This window comes from Cydia strobilella, chromosome Z (genome assembly GCF_947568885.1).
Source record: "Cydia strobilella chromosome Z, ilCydStro3.1, whole genome shotgun sequence".
Classification (NCBI taxonomy): domain Eukaryota; kingdom Metazoa; phylum Arthropoda; class Insecta; order Lepidoptera; family Tortricidae; genus Cydia; species Cydia strobilella.
The window spans coordinates 58,115,742-58,137,099 of record NC_086068.1 but is presented as its reverse complement, the minus strand read 5'-3'; the positions used below and the strand labels follow the sequence as shown (position 1 = coordinate 58,137,099).

Sequence of the window (21,358 nt, the reverse complement as noted above, 5' to 3'; positions counted from 1 at the left end):
GTCTTGTCAGGTGGTCACTCCTCTTCACGTTCTCCTTAGTCAGTTAAAGTCGAGCACTAGAGTTGTAAAGAGAATACCCCGTGGGGCTCGAATTTCCGTCGCCTCGCACTTATCTCGTTTAATAGATCAGTGCACCGAAAATAACTCTACGGAGGACTGGCATCACCTTTTGCTTTTTGTGTACCATACCCTCCATGTTCGGGATGATGGTACTAAGATATCGCTTACACAGAAGATTAAGAACAACTGTTCTAACCAGCCATCTCTACCTGAAAGCAATAATAAAACCTTCTCGGCGTTCAACCGTAAAAAAAATGTTGAGGCTAAGATTAGCGACGGTGACCTGAAGGGTGCTGCTCGTCTTCTATTCTCGAGTGATGTACTATCTCCAGACACCCCAGACACCCTTGTGTCATTACAAGAAAAACATCCCGCAGGTCCCACTACACCTTATTTTTTTGACCTTCCCTTGGCAGACCAAGCCTGCTTGCAAATAAAAAATAAGGATGTCATAGACGGAATTTCATCTTTCAAAGCAGGTTCTGCGGCAGGTCTGGACGGGCTTTCACCCCAGCATTTAAAAGATCTCACGACTCATTACGTGGGTGACGCGGGGGAGCGTTTAATCGATTCAATTACTAAATTAATCAATTTCATGTATCTCGGTAAGGTAAACCCCGACATAGTTCCGATTTTATACGGGGCAAACCTAATCGCCTTAACAAAAAAGGATGGTGGGGTTAGACCAATTGCCGTTGGTACTACACTTAGACGTCTAGCCTCGAAAATTGCTGTAAGACATGTAACGTCCAAGTTACGGCCTCTTTTTGAGCCAGTCCAGCTTGGTTTCGGTGTGAGGGGAGGCTGTGAAGCTGCCGTCCATGCTTTGCGCACATACCTTTCCTGCGGGCCCTGCGATGTTCTGGTCAAAATTGACGTTAGGAATGCGTTTAATGCAGTTAATAGAGACGCTTTGCTTGCGGAGGTTAAGAATAATGTCCCGGAAATTTTCAATTATCTTCTCCTTTGTTATGCAGTCCCTACAAAATTGCTTTACCATGAAAAAGTTTTATCCTCAGAGGTCGGTTGCCAACAAGGCGACCCACTCGGTCCAGCAATTTTCAGTTTGGCCGTGAACCGCATAATTCAAAATTTGAAATCCAAATTCAATGTGTGGTATTTGGACGATGGAACCTTAGGCGGTGACTTAGAGACCGTGCTCTCGGATCTGTCGGACGTAGTTTCTAAGTTTCATTCCATTGGATTAGATCTTAACTTTGCTAAGTGCGAACTTTTAACTCGGAATGAATCTTTACGTTCGGAAGATGTGAAGCAAAAGTTCGACGACATGATGCCGGGTATTAAGGTAGTTGACAGAAGCTCACTTCACCTATTGGGATCCCCAATTTTTGAAGAGTCTTTTCAGGGATTTATTTCGGATACCGTCCTTAAATTTCAAAGGTATGAGAGTCATCTTCTTGAAATTAGCCCTCATTTCGCTATTACCATAATGAGGTTCTGTCTCTTTGTACCCAAATTGACGTATGTGCTCCGCTGCTGTCCTTTAACTAAATTCCAAAGTTTATTGACACCAGTGGATAGCATGATTAAAGCAACTTTGGAATCAGTTTTGAATTTACAGCTGGCCGAAGAATCGTGGACCCAAGCGTCTCTTCCAATTCGATACGGTGGGCTAGGGGTACGCAAGATTTCGAGCGTCTCCGCACCGGCGTTTTTGTCTTCTGTTTATAGCACGGCAGTTCTCATAGGTAAGATACTACGGGATTTCCCATCAAACTATGAGACTGTTGGCTTAGCGGAGGCCAAGAACGCCTGGTCTATTGCCTGCCCGGGCAAAGAATTGCCCGAGAATCTGGAATCACAGAGGGCCTGGGATGACGTCCAGTCCAAAATTCTGTACGACGACCTTCTTAGCCACAGCACTGGTTCAGAACGTGCCAGACTCTTGGCGGTGGGGACTAAAGAGGCCGGGGCCTGGTTGCACGCTTTTCCTTCGGTGCACACCGGTACTTTTTTGGAACCCAACACCATGCGCGTGGCAACCTGTTTGCGGCTGGGTGTCCGTGTCTGTGCTCCTCACCGGTGCCCTTGTGGTGCTGATGTCGATATGCAAGGCCACCACGGGCTTTCGTGCCAGAAGAGTGCGGGGCGTTTCTCCAGGCACTCGTCTCTCAACGACATCTTGCGACGCGCGCTCGTCAGCGCTAACGTGCCGGCTTTGCTGGAGCCTTCCGGCGTCCTCAGGGACGATGGTAAGAGGCCGGACGGAATGTCATTGATTCCGTGGGAGATGGGGCGGGTGTTGGTGTGGGACGCTACTTGCGTGGATACACTAGCCCCGTCCCATCTTCATGGCACTTCCGTCTTATCGGGTGCGGCTGCGGATGCGGCTGAGCGGAGAAAAAGGGCCAAGTACAGCTGTGTCGGCCAAGAATATCTTTTTACCCCTTTTGGTGTGGAAACACTCGGCCCGTGGGGTCCCGGTGCCCTGAAATTTTTCGGAGCATTATCAAAGAGGCTGGTGGATGTGACTGGGGATCGTAGGGCTGGCAGCTTCCTCGCACAGCGCATTAGTATTGCAATTCAGCGGGGTAATGCTGCCAGCATCTACGGCACCTTACCGAGGGGTGAATTTTTATTTTAGTTAAGGTTTAGGATAGGTAGTATATTTTAGTTACTTTTAGTTTATAAGTTTTGTTACTATATTTTTATTTAATTTGTTCCAATAAATTTATCCTTTTTAGTTAATTTAAATGTAAATTTCTATTTTAACTCGTATAAAATTATAAGGAGCAGGTAATTTGATTCTGACGACCTGCTAGTGTTTCATATAAATTCCATAGTAGCAAAATCGTTTTGGCAGTTACCAATAACAAAATTAATTACAAAATTAAAAACGCGACTGCGGAATTGTAATCGTCTCTCAAAGCTCTTCATTTTGATACCCACTCGATAAAATTACAAGATTTTTTTTTCCAATTGTCGCGCGTTTTTGTGTATTACGTCCGCCATGTTGATTTTATTATGACGTCATATAGCCTATGTCACCCGGAATGACGTAAGGATTCTAATGATATATCATACATTTAAATCGGTTAAGGCATTTAGAAGTTATGGCGGAATAAAGAAACTCACATACAAACATGAACCCTGAAAACAATACACTCCTGTTTTTGGGCAGTCGTGTAAAAAGAAACTGATTTGACTAGTAGCCAAATACCCTATTACTTACTTTTTTAGGGTTCCGTACCCATAGGGTAAAAGCCGTACCCTATTACTAAGATTCCGCTGTCCGTCCGTCTGTCACCAGGCTGTAACGTCTCATCAAAGATAGATATAACTCCGTAATAGATGGATACAGTCTAAGGAAAAAACGTGCCTCGAAAATCACAAAAATTTGATTCTCGATCAGATGGCGCCACTAGTTTTGGCCTACACTCGTCTATACTCTACGTCTAGAGGGCGTTGACTGTTTCGTTTGTTATTTATAATTTTAACGCATACCAGTGAAAGAACATGGGTCAAAATCATATAAGTCAGTGAATTTACAGTGGTTACAAAATTTACTATGACAGTACCGCTCTATCTTATTATATCCTCATTGATCTCATGAACAGTGATAGCTAGACAATTAAAATTTTCACAAATTGATCTATTTCTGTTGCCGCTATAACAACAAATACTAAAAACGGAATAAAATAAATATTTATGTGGGGCTCCTGTACGACAAACGTGATTTTTTTTGCCGTTTTTTGCGTAATGGTTACGGAACCCTTCGTGCGCGAGTCCGACTCGCGGGTCTCTATTGTTTCCCAAATAGTTTTAAGTCATAATGTATTGTTTGTCCACATTTTCGTTAGTCATAATTTGGTTTTTCTCAGATACGCGTACCTTTTCAGGATTGTCATAAAACAAACCTAACCTCAATCTCTATAGGATAACCTTACGAAAACCTGAAAAGTTAACGGTTTCAGAATGGGGTTGGCAACTGTCAAAGGTTTGCAGAGATGACGCCATCATAGCTTGCCCCTTTTTCTATGAGATTTGGGTTAAAGGGCATCCAGGGCATTAAAAAAACAAACATTTGACACAATTCTAGGGATTGACAGGGCAAGCTATGCTGGCGCCATCTGCTAATTATTTCGACCGGCCAACCCCATTATGACTAATGATAATACGACAATCATTACATTATGACTTTCAATAATTATGTCAAACAAAAGGACCCCCCGAGTCGCACTTGGCCGGTTTTTGTTTCTACAGGTCCCCCGAGGCTCCCCGGTGGCCACGTACTGTGGGGAGCTGCTCAGCATGGCCCACGCCGACACGCGCTCCCCGGACCACTACATGTTCGCGCTGGACGTGAAGCCGGACCTGCTGGAGGTAGTCATATCACTTTTTACTAAGACTCCGCTGTCTGTCTGTCACAAGGCTGTATCTCATGTACCGTGATAGCTAGACAGTTGAAATTTTCACAGATGATGTATTTCTGTTGCCGCTATAACAACAAATACTAAAAAGTACGGAACGCTCGGTGCGCGAGTCCGACTCGCACTTGGCCAGTTTTTTTTATTCTCCACCGTAAATTTGTACGGTTTATGGTTGCCACAAATCTACTCGACCAATCATATTGTCGCATTGCGTATGTTTTGTCCCTCACGAACGCACGTGTATAGCTGATCTATGTAATGTTAGGTCTACGTATTTCAATAAGTTCGTTTCTCCACAGCAATGTGAATACAAAGTTCAGCTGTGCGTGGACGCGGCTCGTTATGGCAGTGCGGCGCGATTCATCAACCACAGCTGTCAGCCGAACCTGGCACCTGTGCGGGTGTTCACCTGCAGTCGCGACCTGCGCCTGCCGGCCGTGTGCCTGTTCGCCACCAGGGACATCGCGCACGGCGAGGAGCTCTCGTGAGTATATATACACGTGTGTCGTTCAGTGTTTGTTCACGCGGTTACAACCTACACTACCGCTCAAAAGTATTTGTACCATTTTCAACCAAAAGGGTACTTATTGTCGCTTGTCAGTAAGGCGCTATTGAATGAATGAATGAATGAATGAATCAATGAATGAATGATTTATTTGCATATGAATATTGGGTTACATATGTAGGTGTTGGGTACAATATTTTGAGTTTAAGATTCTACCTATACAGGTGTACATGCACTGTATATTGGCTTGATTCGCTACTAACAGTAGTAGAGTAGTAGAATATAAGAATAATACTGCTTAATTATAATAATTATCTTACAACATAGTTCAATTTATACCTATAAATTTATACAATGTCCAGTTAGCTTCAGTTAGAAATCAACCTTACCGACAAGCGACAATGTGGTACCTTTTGGTTGGTTGTGGTACCTTGTGGTACCTTTGTGGTACCTTTCCATATAGCTTCAGTTAGAAATCAACCTTACCGACAAGCGACAATGTGGTACCTTTTGGTTGGTTGTGGTACCTTGTGGTACCTTTGTGGTACCTTTCCATATAGCTTCAGTTAGAAATCAACCTTACCGACAAGCGACAATGTGGTACCTTTTGGTTGAAAACGTCACATTTAGGCACCCGCAATGAGGGCTAACGCGTATGAATTCGCCGCTAGGGGCGCTAGTGTAGATGGTGGTCTTTTCCATAGTTCGAAATGTCAAATGTCACTTGTCACTTCAATGACTGACAGCTGTTCTTTAGTCTTTTGCATGGAGACTATATAAAGGAGCCAAATCTCTATGTATGAAAAGTGTCCATCAAAAAACAGTAATTAGGCGGCGCCACCATACACCGAAATACTATCAAAAACAACCTACGTAATTTGGTCGGGTTATTTGTTGCTTCATGTTATACTCATGTCCCAGAGCCTAACTAGCGCCACCGGAGAGATTAGGAACTATTATTTAAAGCTAAAAACGGTCACTTTTGCAACAATTCTGCCATAAGAGATTGGCATCCGTTCTATACCATCCATAGTCTTTTGGACCACTATCAACAGAGGCGCAACTGGTGAGCAAAAAAACGATAGCCCTCATTGTATGACAACAATATTTCACCGACAAAATCGCGATTTCCTTGTTTGCCACGGCTTCTAATCAATAACGATGCTACATGCTGACGTCACAATGTAATGCCAATTTGTTAAAAGCGTTTCGTCAGTAAAGTGCGGTAAAGATTTGAAAAAAAAAAGTTAAGTATACATACGAACGTGTCAAGTTCATTAAAAGCTTGTAATAAAAAATAAATTTCCCTTCCAGTTTCGACTACGGCGACAAGTTCTGGTCGGTTAAGTCGAAGTGGATGAAATGCGAGTGCGGCAGCCCAGAGTGCAGGTACCCGCACCAGTCCGCCGACGACGAGTGAGCCGGGAACCACAGATCACCTCTATGAGGGCTAAAGCGTTTAATTTCGCCGCATGGGCTCTTAACAATAAGACGTTTTCACCTCAGCAGCTCGAACAAACCTTCTTTCGTCACTCCCTGGAGTGAGGAAAGTGCAACTTTCCTCACTCCAGAGAGTGAAACAAAGTAGCTTTTTAATTCAGTGAAGGCCATGAACTGCCACTTCATACTTTTATTACAATATTTTTCTCTATATTATTCTGTGTAATTCGAAATACATTTTAACCTTTAATATGTTCTCACTACTGAGGTGAAAAATTATGTGTGCAACACGAGAGCAATGTTATTTTACATCTCGTGTTTTCGAGTCCCGAGAAAACAAACACTCGCAAGAAAAAGCAACTTTCCTCTCTTGTTGCACAAATAACTATTGTAAGAGTTAGAAAAAGCTTAAGACTTAACTTTTACATAAAATACGGAACGGAACTTTAGTGATAATTTGATATACCATAAATGTAGGAAAATATTCATAAGTAAAATATTTCTGATAATTTTACATATATTGGCAATACGAGACATAATGCATGTTTTTGTTAGGTCCTTGTACTTATATGTATTGATTATTTAATGCCGATTTATCTTTGTATTTATTTTAAAATCAATAATCACTTTCAATAAAGCGCTTGTGCTAATTTTATTTACATAATATTTTGTAGATTAGTTTACCTAATCGAAAATATCTCAATTTACCTTTTACGTATTACTTTTACTTATAAGTATTGTAATATAAACATGTAATGAGAATACAGTAATGAAGTATGACGAATTTGTTTTATTTTGTTCATTTATCTAACATCATTGCCATCAGGGGCCCATTTCTCAAAAGCTTGTAGCATTAACGATGTCTAATTTATTCTCAATTATATTTTTTTCTTAAAAACAAGCACATATTATTGTGACGAACCTTTTTGAAAGAAATTCCTCGAGCTATGTTCAATAATTTTCATACCATAATCAAAAGATCAAACGTAAATACTTTACAATAACAATTAGAGAACCAAATCCCCTGTTTTGTGTCATCTGAACACCCTCAGGTAGAGAATAGTTATTTTCTCAAACATGCAATGAAATATCGTTATGTGCGTCAAAACAGGCTTCAAAGTATCACGTTTCGGGCGGAGCAACTCGAGAGAATTGTAAACGAATTTCATACGAAATTGAAGGCCTAGGCCGGGAAGTAAATGTGCATTGCGTCTCACTTGCTCATTAAGCAGAATGTGAGACGCAAATACACATTGCCAAGATATTGGACAGATGGAAGCATCCTAAGCTAACATTGCATTGTAGCTTGTAATACAAGTGGAAGTCCCTTTCTAACAGAAGCTGTCAAAAAGTGACATCCGCTTGTATTACAAGTTAGTACCTCCAAGTTACAAGCATAGATGTGATCAAAAATCGTGAGTTCAAGCCTCAGGTGTACAGCAGAAAAAGCAATCCATACTAATATTATAAATGCGAAAGTGTGTCTGTCTGTTACCTCTTCACGCTTAAACCGCTAAACCGATTTAGTGGAAATTTGGTACAGAATAGATAGTTTGAGTCCCGGGGAAGGACATAGCGTAGTTTTTATCCCAGAAATCATCCTTAAGGGGGTGAAAAGGGGGGTGGAAGTTTGTATGGAGAATCGATAAAAAGCAGATTGGATAAAAAGTAATTACTAACGCAGATTAAGTCGCGAGCAAAAGCTAGTTCTGTATAAAATGCAAAAAGATGAGTATGATAGTAATAAAAATTCGGTTAGACTCAGGATCCTTATAATAGTTATAATACACAGGCAAATGGTAAAAGAATTAGCTACTTCCGTAGATATTAAGGGCTTATTACACTTTACTAAATTTAGTGACTAACAAGAGGGACGCCACTATAATAAATAAAAGTTCTTTATCCACATATAAAATAAATAAAAGTTTTTTATCCAAGATCCACATATTGTTAGTTACATATTAAGGGCTTATTACACTTTACTAAATTTAGTGACTAACAAGAGGGACGCCACTATAATAAATAAAAGTTCTTTATCCACATATAAAATAAATAAAAGTTTTTTATCCAAGATCCACATATTGTTAGTTACATATTAAGGGCTTATTACACTTTACTAAATTTAGTGACTAACAAGAGGGACGCCACTATAATAAATAAAAGTTCTTTATCCACATATAAAATAAATAAAAGTTTTTTATCCAAGATCCACATATTGTTAGTTACATATTAAGGGCTTATTACACTTTACTAAATTTAGTGACTAACAAGAGGGACGCCACTATAATAAATAAAAGTTCTTTATCCACATATTAAATAAAATAAATAAAAGTTTTTTATCCAAGATCCACATATTGTTAGTTCCATATTTTATGTTTTACCATTAGTAGGTTTTTAGTAGTTAGTAGGTAGGTGAGACGCGTTAAGAGATACATCCTATCGTTTCTCACGTATAGCCACGGAATAAGTAATAGTATTATCATACAGAACGGCCACGCACCGCCCCGCCCCGACTGGAATTACCTCGCCCCGCGAGCGGCGGTTGACGGCCGTTTGCCGGCCGCTTGACTCATGACGCGTGTACAGACGTGCCGTTCACCGAATCCCGATTTTTTTTGACCAAATTTCATTTCCCAACCAAACTTTACAAACTGCACATTTGTCAACTCAATCTTTCCCATATAATTATTTCGCAACCATTTCATTTCCCATAGTTGGGAAATGAAAATCACGTACTAGGTTGGGTTAGGTTAGGTTGGATTATGTAAATTTTGGGATAATGATTAGTTGGGTTTTCAATTTTTGGGAAAGATAGTTTGGGATATCAAAAATTTGGCAAAAAAAATTCGGTAATGCATCAGTAAGGTACAAAAAGTACTGAGGTTGACTAAAGTAGCATGACAAATACGAACGTTTCCGAGAAAATACGAAGGAAATAGTTATTTGTGCAACAAGAGAGGAAAGTTGGTTTTTCTTGCGAGTGTTTATTTTGAGTCCCGAGAAAGCGAAAGATTCTATAATTGAACCACGAGCGAAGCGAGTGATTCTAAGGTAGAATCTTGAGCGTAGCTAGGGACTCAAAAACACGAGATGTAAAATAACTTTGCTCTCGTGTTGCACACATAATTTTTCACCTCAGTAGTGAGAACATATTAAAGGTTAAAATGTATTTCGAATTACACAGAATAAACAGAAGAAAAAAGTATTATAATATGTACGATACGATAAGATACGATACGATACGATACGATACGAGACCGGACCGGACCGGACCGGACCGTACCGTACCGTACCGTACCATAAAAAAATGTAATAAAAGTATGAAGTTCATGGCCTTCACTAAATTAAAAAGCTACATTGTTTCACTCCCTGGAGTGAGGAAAGTCGCACTTTCCTTACTCCAGGGAGTGACGAAAGTAGGCTTGTTCGAGCTGCTGAGATGAAAATAATTATGCACTACATCTGTAGGAAGTATATAGAGCTTATTACACTATCCTAATTTAGTGACTAACAAGAGGGACGCCGCTATACCACAGGGCGGACACGCTATACATCAATCAAAAATCACTTGCGTTTCTATGTGTGAACGGCGGTTACTGATGCATTACCGATTTTTTTTTGCCAAATTTTCATATCCCAAACTATCTTTCCCAAAAATTTAAAACCCAAGTAATCATTACCCCAAATTTACGCTATATATATAAACACTAATTTGATGTTCATTTTCAGTGAAAAAGATTTCTGGTACTTTTGAAAAAGGGTTTTTGTAAATTTTTAACAATGTATGACACATTTTTTTCGCTCATTCAGATTTACGGTGGGATAGGAGCACAAAAAAGAACAAACCAGTAGTAGTACAGTAGTTTTCTCATATCTGTGGGTAGGACCACTATTTTTTGTTACGGAGTTATATTGTCTGTGGTTCTACTAAACTGAGCCAATGAATATATTTTTAACTAGCCATATTTTTAGTGCCTTTCTTTTAGATACATTGAGAAGCAAATAACTTTTTAGGTTTTAGAAGCAAAGTAAATTACTGCCTATTGGCCACCATGATTATGCATTGTATATGATGGAAGAGAGAGTAATCGGGGCTGCTCAAACTTTTCATCCCACAAACCTGAAGAGGACGAATAAAAAAAAATTTATTTGTCTGGTAGTGGTAGTGGTTGCTTGACATCAACCCCTTTATGATCACTGGTGAACCCAGGGGATGCAGTACCATCCTTTTAGAACCCCTTAGATTCAAACCATTATTGTCGGTTTTCGATAAGGTTGATTTCAAATTGAAGCTATATGGAAATAGTGCCTTATTTACAACCGGCCACAAATTTTTGGTTGAAAATGGCACTATTGGATCTAGCTTCTGTCGCTACTTTGTCTGTGTGGATTGATAAAAACTATCCTATGTCCTTTCCCGGGCCTCTTATTAACTTCATAATAATTTTTATCTAAATTGATTCAGCGTTTGAAGTACTTTTAAGCAAGAAGAGGTAACAGATAGACTTGCATTTATAATATTAGTAAAGATCTTACAGTGATGCATGTTCAAGTAAACAAGATTAAAATTGAAACATGTCAGATGCAATGCTTTCAATAATAAATTTATAATAGTAGGTATAATTAAACTTTTGTAACAACTTCTATAATTTAACATTGTAATAGGTAACTTATGCACAAATAATTTATAACTTTCTTTGTGTACCCCGTGTGGTTGTATGTACGAGTAAGCAACCTGCCCGTGCATACATATACATGGATGAATGAATATAGATACACTTCAAGTTACTGATAAGTTTGTTAATTAATGATAACTTTATTTTCCGCTTACTGCTCCTACACTAGCTACTTTAGATTAGAAATTATTTAATTAAGGTAGGGCACTCAAGGTCTATTAACACATTGCTTATTATTACATCATTTTTGTATATGACTGTTTGTTGCCTAAATAAATTAAAAAAAAAAAAAAAAAAAAAATAATGAAACAACAAGATATTCTAAAACAGTTTATTCTTAATCACAATTTTTACTCAGTCCACCTATGCTTACAACTCGTACACACGTAGTATAGCCTCATCTCTTCCTCAGCGCGTCTGGTCTGGCCCTGAAAGAACACCGCCTCTCTGTGGTTGCATTTCGGGCACATGTGATCCTTGGTGCGCGGAAGCGTCGGGTCACTCACCACATCAGGGTTTATATGCGTCAGCTCGTCCACTTCGTGCATAATTTTGTTCACGTACACGCAGTTGGAGTCGGCTAGCTGTTTGTAGTCACAATTTCTGCAGGCATACAGTAAAACTTTGTTGTTTTTGTCTTCACGCGGATAAAGCATGTTGTTGCACTCTTGGCAAAACTGAATGCCGACGTAGCCAGGCCCACCATCTTTTCTTCCCAAGTTCAACGTCATATTCTATTATTTAAACAGGATAACAATATAATTACTGAAATATATGAAAAAACGAGTTAGTAGGTCCGCAACAGCAACACAAGCCAATTTCTAATGACTTGACGCTGTCAACCGTTGACATTGACAGTTTAGTTTGTCTATGATTTTATAATTTAAGCTGAATCTACACGTGGAATTTTAAGGCTGGATATCCATAAAGCTTCTTATTCATTATCAAACTATTAAAAAAAAAGCATCAACGACTCAAAGAGAATATAGCTGGTCAAACCAAATTGACAGTAAATAAGAACAAAAAAAAACTATAATCATCCTTTTCTTTTGGGTGCTAGTACTAGTGTAAGACGAAGATAATATGATTATCTCTGTCTATGTTTGAAATGAGACAATCCTTTAAAAAACTATTACACTAGTACTAGCACCCACAAAAAAAGGATGAGTATAGTTTTTTTTGGTTCTTATTTATTGCCAAAATGGTTTGACCAACTATAACCTCTCTAAACTTTTTTTATTTTATTTTATGGCATTTTGGATTTTATAGTAGAAATTAGTGTTACCCATTACATTATTTCTCCCAACATGTGGGAAACTTTTTTAATAAATTACCCAATAATGTAATTACAGGTGGGGGTGGAGTGGTGTGATGACCTCCCCGAGCGGGAGACAGGGGGAAGTTTGGGTGGGCTTCGGCCCGCCCAAAGGTCCGCCTGTCTCCTCTGGTCCACCCTGGGCAACGTCACTAGCGACTGGCATTCGTGCCTCTTTCTAGTCACAGCTAACATCCACACTTGTGTTGTGTGCTAGGACCTGCACATTTTAGCGCCGTAAGCAGGGATGCCGGGATCCTGGCGACTGAGCTATTGCCAACCCGCGTTTTACGTCTGCTTCGGCCCTAATTTCGGGCAAAACGGTAGCCACAGTCCGGGAAATGGTCAAGTGAGGTACCGTAGGTGGGCTCACGGCAAAAAGTAGCGGGGCCGCAGAGGTAGTTTCGGCTGCTGATGTGGTAGTTAAAGGCCATGGATGATGAGATTCGTTTAGGTGATTCTGGCGGAGGGCGTCTGACCTGGGCGACCCTACTTCCCACCTTCACAAATTTCCGATGTCGCGCAAGTTCTACAGTTCGTAGCTCGTAGCCTACTGAACTAGCATTCTCAACTATAATAAAAAGCCAGAGTATAACACATGTAGACCTACCAGAGTATAACACGTGTAAAAGATTCATCAAATCTAGTGTCATTGTAAGTACCTATAGAATTCAGAATTAATGTGGTTTTGATTTTGTAACAGCTTCTTCCAAGATATAGTTTTTTTTTAACCCTTATAGTGCTAGGTACATATGGGACATCCAAAAGGCCATATGCCCACCGCTTATGCCACCGTCATTGGTGGCCGCTAAGGAGACTTAAAAAATGTTACGTTGTTTAATTTGTTGCCTGTCTCATTCGCACTAATGAAATATTCATAATATTAATATTAAGCTCCCTCTACACTCGTACGCGAATCGCGGCGCGAGTGTGGAGGGGGCTTTACGTATGGATTCAATCATACTTCAATTTCGGGCATGAATACCGGAATCTCAAAATGCCGAATTATCAGAAAGAAAAATATGAAAGACAATATTTTGTGTATGTATTTTGTGAAAAGCAAATTCCAGCATCCAAAAATATTATGTACTTAAACAGAAAAAAAGAAAAAGAAGAAGAAATGGTTAATGTGGACACCGGTTCTATTTCTGGAATTCCGGTAATGAAGGCTAATATTGGATTTCAATACCGCGTAAGCGTCACTTTAGGTCATAATCATTATCTGCAGAATAAATTAAAAAATGCATTAAAATCATTACTTCTCATGACATAATATTGTTATCATGTTATAAGGAGTCATCTTAGGCAAAAACTTTTGGTCTACTGATCTCAAATATTATTGATCTTTAAATATTAGGCGCAAAAGTAGCACGCGCCTTATTAGCCCTAACAACAAGCTATGTGGGCAAGCACAATCAAGTGGTTTGTATTGTCTTCTGTAATATTAACTTGTTTATCTGCTTTGACATAAAACTTCTATGTACATTCATAAATATTATAATAATAATTTAAGAACCGTTACATATGTAGCAGGGTAAAAAAAGTTGTACACTGGCAACCCTATTTTTTTGTTTGTTCTGTTGGCAGCTTTGTCAAGTTCACGCTGCAGTCTAGCTGACAATTTCTTTTCCCATCTGTAGCCGACCGGTGTCGTGCTATCCAAATGGGTAAGGAGCAGTTTTGTGGTTTTATTTTAGTTTATTGATTATATTTTTATTTTAACGTGTTATTAAGTGTTTTGTAAGAGTATTTATATTGTGGCAGCGAATTTGTTATTTCATTAAGCCTACTATTTCGGTATTTTAACTTATGTGCACGCCTAGTACCGAGTCGGCCATGGCGGCGACATGTTTTTCTCGTGGTGTAAAAGTAATCTATTTGCATCCTGAGTTCGCGGCTCTGTTTAGGAGGTGTAACACTATAATTTCGGCTGAAGTATTGTAATAGATAGTATCGTGTGTTAATTTCCTGGTAGGGACTTGTTAGTTACCGGCGTCTCGATCTTTCAGGTAAACCGAGGGGAATCCGCACGGCGCGGAAGCACGTGAACCATCGCAGAGAGCAGCGATGGGCAGACAAGGACTACAAAAAGGCCCACATGGGGACGAGGTGGAAGGCCAATCCCTTCGGTGGTGCATCACACGCTAAGGGCATCGTCTTGGAAAAAGTGTGAGTAACCTACTTATGTTCGATCGATGTGAATTTTGTGTTAGGTTGGGCCAATGAAGAAAATGTTACGACGCGCCTGCGCGACGCTGCGGGCCGGTGGCGGCGTCGGGTGCTCCCGGGGCTCCCGCGCGTAGTATTATTCCTGTGAATGTGTTTCCTATACAATCACAGGATAATACTGCGAGCGGTGGCCCCCGGCCTCTACGATTCCGGATTCCACGCATCAGGTCAATGAACCCGTGTTTGTATCCAATTTCTTGTGAGTTTTGTTTGAAAGCTTAGTAAATAAACACATGTCGCGTGCTACATTATCGATTTTTTGTTGCATATATAGCTTGTACATTTGCAAAGTAATTTCAATTAGTTGACTTGTTTTCCATTAGTTGAAACATCTAACGAGTTGTTTAATTTAGCTGGTATTGCGGTTTCACTCGCGAATACGTGAGTGAAACCACAAAATTAGTATGTCTCACAATAGTTTAAATTCGTGTTGTTTAATTCATTGCAATGCCATTAACTGTTGGAAAGTTGTACATTTAATTCTGCTAAATCACCATCCTGAATCGTTTCTAGGAAGGTAGTTTTTTTAATAGTCGCCATTTTGTGTAGTTACTCAGTTTAATTATGGTTTGAATCTTAACGGTTTAAAATTCTTGTACTGTAACCAGCATTTCTAATGTTTAATACAATTTTTTTATTTAAAGGAGCACTTAAATTCTCAATCTTTTTAATTCTTTGTTCAGGCGTGTATTTAATCCAAAATGGTATTTTACTAATACAACTTTAGTATATCAGTTCTAGTAACAAAGCACAATAAAAAAATAATATCGTTGACTAAATTTCAAGTAACTGCAATGTAGTGTTACTATGTGGCTATTTTAGTTAATTCTAGGCTGATCTGTGGCAAAAATTTCACCATGCTTCTTTTAAAACTTAAACTCGTACTTTCACGTAGTAAATACCACGTGTTCGTAATATTTATTGTAGTATCGCGTACATAACCTAGCCTCGTTAGGCCCACGTGGCGTTCCCCGAACTCGGCCCTAATGGCCCTTGTTTTAGCGTTAGACCTACCTTTGTCTGAGGTACCTTTTATACCTGCTCTTGTCCGCTTGTTACCTTTTTTATTACCATTTTATGGTGTCTGCTTCAACTGTAGCTAAACTTAACTATAATGTTTTGAATGGACGTTTTTACCTGCTGTGACATTTTACTGTTAAAAGTAGTAGTACAGTAACTTTTAAGGTTGACTGGAATGTACAGTTTAAATATGCTTGTCATTACACATTTAAATATAAATTAAATTTATTTATTTGAGAGACAACATATGGTCCATAAATTTGTTATAAGCTTATACCTTATGTTAGTAACAACAACAGTTGCCTAATCAAGTATTTAATAAATTATAAACAAAAACGACTTGGTCCGCTGACCCATTGCCCATAACAAAGGACAATCTAATTCTAGCTTATTAGCTATCATGTTTAGAATGCTATTGCTACTCCAAGTCTCTAACCATTTATGTATTTCATATCCATGTAGTTTTGCTTCATATTAACCAATGCGAAATTAATTCTTTACTACAATGGCAATGCATCTGTAATCTCTTATATTGGGTTAACTAACTGAAGTGCCAAAAGTTAATTGAACTGTTAAATAATTTAAATGCCGAACTAAATAATTAAATATCTAATATTTGTTTTTATATCTATAATAAATAGTAACCATGTTCCAACATTTTCAACCGTGCCGTTATTTCATGATGCAGATTTACATCATCTCTTAAATGAATTAGCTTGAGGTCATTGATTTAATTCACGGGCAGCAAATTCTTTAAACCTGAACAAGGACACATGTTCCTAAATTTTTAAGAATGGCAAATGTAATAAATTTAAATTTATATGTAATATACACACTAGGGTAAGCCTGCGCAGTTTTATCAACTGCACAGGTAATACGGAGCGTGTGTGGCATTCAACTGTGCAGTTTCCTATACAGTTTAACCCGTGCAGTTGAACTGTACAGGGAAAACTACGCAGGCATACCCTAGTGTGTATGGCAAGCTTTATACACATGCATTAATGTTGTGTCTGCCCTCCCACAACCATCCTGTAGCTTAACATGGTTTACTGGATTCTTGATAGGAATATAACAGTTGTACTGTATCTTGCTCTAATATTTCTAGGTACTTAAGATTCACACAGTGTGTCAGTTTGTGTGACTCGTAAATGACCGCAGTCGTAAGCGACCAAACTTTTTATTTTTGTCACAGTGACTCATACCATAACTCAGTGGATTTGGTCGCTCTCTGCATTGATAAAGAAATGGAGTTGGTCGTTTCCTGCATAACTACGGTCAATTGTTGTTACTATTATTGAAGTCTTCTCCAAATGTAAACTTAAAATGTTTCAAAATCATTTTTATCTAGAACTTGATGGCTGACCATGTCACACACAGTTTTTTTACTCTTATCTAAACTAACAGTCAGACATTAGTTTTATTAATTTAATTATAACACATGTTTTAAGTGCCACACATGGTCTCCGCTTTGACTTATCGAAGCGGAGATTAGGCGATTGGGGCCTATCTGAGATGACAATCTAACACAAATGATAAATTAAAAGACATGAATATTTACATTTCGATAAGCGATTTTTCTCAATGATTATCATCCTTGTCTGGGTTTTGTAATATCCCTAAATAAAATAGTAAACTGTCTTAAGATAATTTCAATATTAACATCTCTGTTCAACAGTGGTGTGGAGGCCAAACAGCCCAACTCTGCCATTCGCAAGTGCGTGAGGGTACAGCTCATCAAGAACGGCAAGAAGGTGACGGCGTTCGTGCCCCGCGATGGTTGTCTCAACCACATCGAGGAGAATGACGAAGTTCTAGTGGCTGGCTTCGGTAGGAAGGGTCACGCTGTTGGTGACATCCCCGGAGTCAGGTTCAAGGTGTGTAAACACTTAAAGGTTTCTTAGGTTAGGTAGTTATGTTATGAAGGCTGTTAATTTCCCTCTGCTTCCATCTATGTAGTCAATTGAAATGTATAGCTTGATATGCAAGATAAAATGACCCGTTCATCTGTTTGATGCGTACTTTCTTTCTTTCTTTAAAAAATTAGCAGAACACCTGATTAAAAAGCCTATACATTAAATGAATTTTTTTCACGACCAATAATTCTAATTAATAAAGTACCCATTATATAACCTTGTACAAAAATCTTGGTCTCCTCTTGAATAAACTGTTTGCTATGTCCTACAGGGTGTCATGTTGTACACAATTCTATGTTAAGTATAGGTTAAGATACAATGTGATATGCAATAAAGATTATGAGTATGAGTACTTTGTGTAAGTCCTTCCTGGAAACAAAGTAATATTTTACTATAACAAAACTCTGGGTTTTGATCGTTTTTACACAAATTTAGATTATTATAGTGCAGGCCTTCTAATGAAATTATTAGAGAAAAATTGCCAATATATGATGTTCCACGGCACATGGCGGTTGGCACTTTACGCTACTATTAACGACGTTCCAATACGCGTTACGCGGTGCTACGGCGTAGTAAGCGCCAACGCCCATAAGGAACCTTTACCCGTGGAACGACAAACTAACATAAATTCTGACTGCTTACTCTTGTTTCACAGGTCGTCAAGGTAGCCAACGTATCACTCCTAGCCCTGTACAAAGAAAAGAAGGAGAGGCCAAGATCGTAAGATGGTGAAAATCAGGTAAAATTTCCTACTATATTTAGTCCTTTTTACACCTCAAATACAAGAATAGTTTTTTACGCAAGTATTTGAATATTCTTTAAGTATTTATAATTTTTTAAGGGATTCCCTTTTCTACTGTTTAATGTAAAATGATAAATAGTTAGACCAAGAAAAGTCTGCAGAGATTTTGACAGCACACGCAGCGCAAGTGTTATGTATACGTCATAATTTCATAGAAGTTTGACGTTTAAAATAACACTTGCACTGCGTGTGCTGTCGAAATCTCTGCACTTTTCTTGGATTGACTTAAGAGGATAAATTGACACCATAATTAGATATACAAATCCCTAATTTTCCTAAATGATGTCATAAATTATGTATTTGCTACTACTGAATGCCATGAGGTAACCTTTTTTACTGACCGAAAACCACTACATTAAAACATATTTTATTTTAAAAAGTATTAACATATTTTTCCTTGTTTCAGTTATAACCTGCGGCTGGGTCCGGGACAGAGGTTGTAGGTTAAGTGATAATCATGTAAGAATAAACTGTTCTACGTACTCCAAAATTGTATTTTATTTGCATACTTTTTCATTCCTTCGTAGGGCAAACAACCTTTAATCCTTTGGGGTCATCCATTAATTACTTCACACGTTTAGAGGGCAGGGGTCAAGAAAATGTGACAAGGGATAGGGTGGGTGAGTCACATACTATAGTTTGACTCAAAGGACATTTCAAACATAAAGAATCATTCTATCTTTGTCTTACACTGGTATTAGCACCCAAAAGAAATAGAGTATAGTTTTTAGGGTTCCGTACCCAAAGGGTAAAAACGGGACCCTATAACCAAGACTCCGCTGTCTGTCTGTCACCAGGCTGTATGTCATGAACCGTGATAGCTAGAAAATTGAAATTTTCACAGAAAGTACGGAACCCTCGGTGCGCGAGTCCGACTCGCACTGGCCGGTTTTTTGTTCTTACCCCATTCAGGGCCAGTGACTCGCATGCGAGTCATGAATAAATTCTGTTTTAAAAATAAACGAAACTTAATTTGACGTAGTAACGTAAGTATAATATAAGCTAACAACCATTTCTATCAGGTATATTAGGATAAAAAAATATAAACACGTTTTTTGAAATTAAAACAGAACACTTATCAGTGCAATATAGTAAAAATACTGAAATTCTAGATACATACGCGTTAGAAGCAAACAGAGAAATCCATATTTCAAAGATACCAAAAATATATTTGACATGGGTCACCGTGGCCTGGCGCTATTATCTACTTATTGTAATCATTAACTACGTAAAATAGTAAAATGATTAATAATTTAACATAACCAGTATGAAAAAAGTATATATAATATTGATTTACAATATAATTTTATTTTTATACTTACAACGAGCGAAAACAGCATCGGAAATTGGATGTTTTTGAACCGATTTTTTTTCCAAAAAAAACTGTTCAGTTCACATCTAGCATATTTGAGCAAAAAGTATAGTGTAGTATGTATAAATTACGCGATTTGTGCAAGCGTAGAAATAATATCGTGGACATGTTTATAAGATGTCCTTTATAAATGACAAGATCCATTTAAGGGTTAAGGGCATCACACACTATACAATTTGTATAGTTGCTCAAGCAAATCTTGTCAGTAGAAAAATGCGGCAAATTTAAAAAATGTAGACGCGAAGGGATATCGTCCCATAAAAAAATTAAATTTCGCGCCTTTTTCTACTGACAAGATTTGCTTGACCAACTTATATGAACCATCTCTATGTATAGAGTACCTTAACACAGCGGTACTCCACCTGCGGCGGTATAAATACATAACTTTGCCACCCGTCAGCTTTAAAGCAAATTCATCTTGCGGCCAAGCTTGCGATAGGCGAAATTGTCTTTGTAGCCCTCATAATAAACCGCCCACAATCTCCTGCTTAGCCTTAAGGTCTCCGCCTTTTGTACTGTAAGGTTTTTTCTTTTGTGCAATAAAGATTAAATAAATGAAATCCTCGAAGTATGTAGTTTTTTGCAAATCTTCCAACTGTTTTACCTAGCTCTATCCTCGTTTGTAGCGTTATACGCATTCTTTATCCTTTACACATCACATGATAGCTGGAGAGTACCATGTACCAGTACCATTACTATGTAGCCATTACCTCGGGAGCTATTAACACATACAGGCCAAAGTAAAAAATCGTAATTTGTTAACTTCTTCGTAACCGCTACACCGGTTGTTATGATACTTGGTATACTGATTCTAAATACCCTAATGCATGTACATTTCGGCTTTGTCTAATGGCTAAGGACATCCTGTATATCGTTCAGTAGGAGTAGCAAAAAAAACGTTGTTTGTCCTTGTTATGGCTCCTCCACACGATGGCCCAGCGTTACGGCCCAGTTATACGCATTCTTTATCCTTCACACGCTTTACACATGATAGCTGGAGTCTACCAGACATTGTAGAATAGGTAAGTATTTGACGCAAGCTGAAAATTTGTCTCATACTAAACTCCCATCGTAGGCCTTGATCACACGTACAGAGTATTTAGCACTACGCCGAGGGCACTCTCTCGCCACGGTAAGGGGTCGTCCAGAAATCATGTGATCATATTTGGCCTATTTTTGGCCCCCCATGATAGCTACAGTTGAAAATTTCTAGGTAGGTGATATGAGATACAGCCTGGTGACAGACAGACAGATAGACGGAAAAATGAGTCTTAGTAATAGGGTCCAGGTTACCCTTTGTGTACGGAACACTAAAAACTAGTGATGTACTGACTATTGATTTGGCCGACTAGCCGACTAATCGGCGCTCGAATGGCCGATTAGTCGGCCATATGACAAACGATCATTTTAGTCCTTCAGTTGCGCTACTCATCATATTAGCTTTGCTAAAAGGTGCTTTTTGCAGGTTCAAAAGCGTAGCACAGGGATTCTAATTCAATTTCAACTATTTTTTTTTTTAATTTGCGATCCTGACCAGAATGAGTACACCTTGTTGGGGGCATTTCGAAGGCTGTTTCTCTTACCTACCAATCAAGAACCTATCTCCAGCAGCAACATACTTTTTATAAGAGACCC

The 21,358-nt window shown here is 38.7% G+C and overlaps 3 protein-coding genes across 4 annotated transcripts in view; 2 read left to right on the top strand and 1 right to left on the bottom strand.

Annotated features, from left to right (window-relative positions):
• Positions 1-7,029, top strand: part of LOC134755150 (histone-lysine N-methyltransferase EHMT2) — a 35,466-nt gene extending 28,437 nt beyond the window's left edge. For both annotated transcript variants that reach the window (XM_063691642.1, XM_063691641.1), the window contains exons 18-20: positions 4,285-4,404; positions 4,751-4,935; positions 6,271-7,029. In XM_063691642.1, coding sequence (XP_063547712.1) covers positions 4,285-4,404; positions 4,751-4,935; positions 6,271-6,376 — 411 coding nt within the window. In that variant the 3' untranslated portion in view covers positions 6,377-7,029. The remainder of the gene's footprint in view (positions 1-4,284; positions 4,405-4,750; positions 4,936-6,270) is intronic.
• Positions 7,030-11,389: 4,360 nt separating this feature from the next.
• On the bottom strand, positions 11,390-11,903 carry LOC134753822 (DNA-directed RNA polymerase II subunit RPB9). The gene has a single exon (XM_063689764.1). The coding sequence runs from the start codon at positions 11,801-11,803 to the stop codon at positions 11,423-11,425; it is 381 nt and encodes a 126-aa protein (XP_063545834.1). The 5' UTR covers positions 11,804-11,903; the 3' UTR covers positions 11,390-11,422.
• Positions 11,904-13,921: 2,018 nt separating this feature from the next.
• LOC134755214 (small ribosomal subunit protein uS12) lies at positions 13,922-18,841 on the top strand. Its single transcript, XM_063691736.1, has 5 exons — positions 13,922-14,054; positions 14,397-14,556; positions 17,312-17,510; positions 18,205-18,288; positions 18,758-18,841. Exons 1-4 carry the CDS (start codon positions 14,051-14,053, stop codon positions 18,271-18,273), a joined length of 432 nt encoding a protein of 143 aa, XP_063547806.1. The 5' UTR covers positions 13,922-14,050; the 3' UTR covers positions 18,274-18,288; positions 18,758-18,841.
• The last annotated feature ends 2,517 nt before the right edge of the window (positions 18,842-21,358 follow it).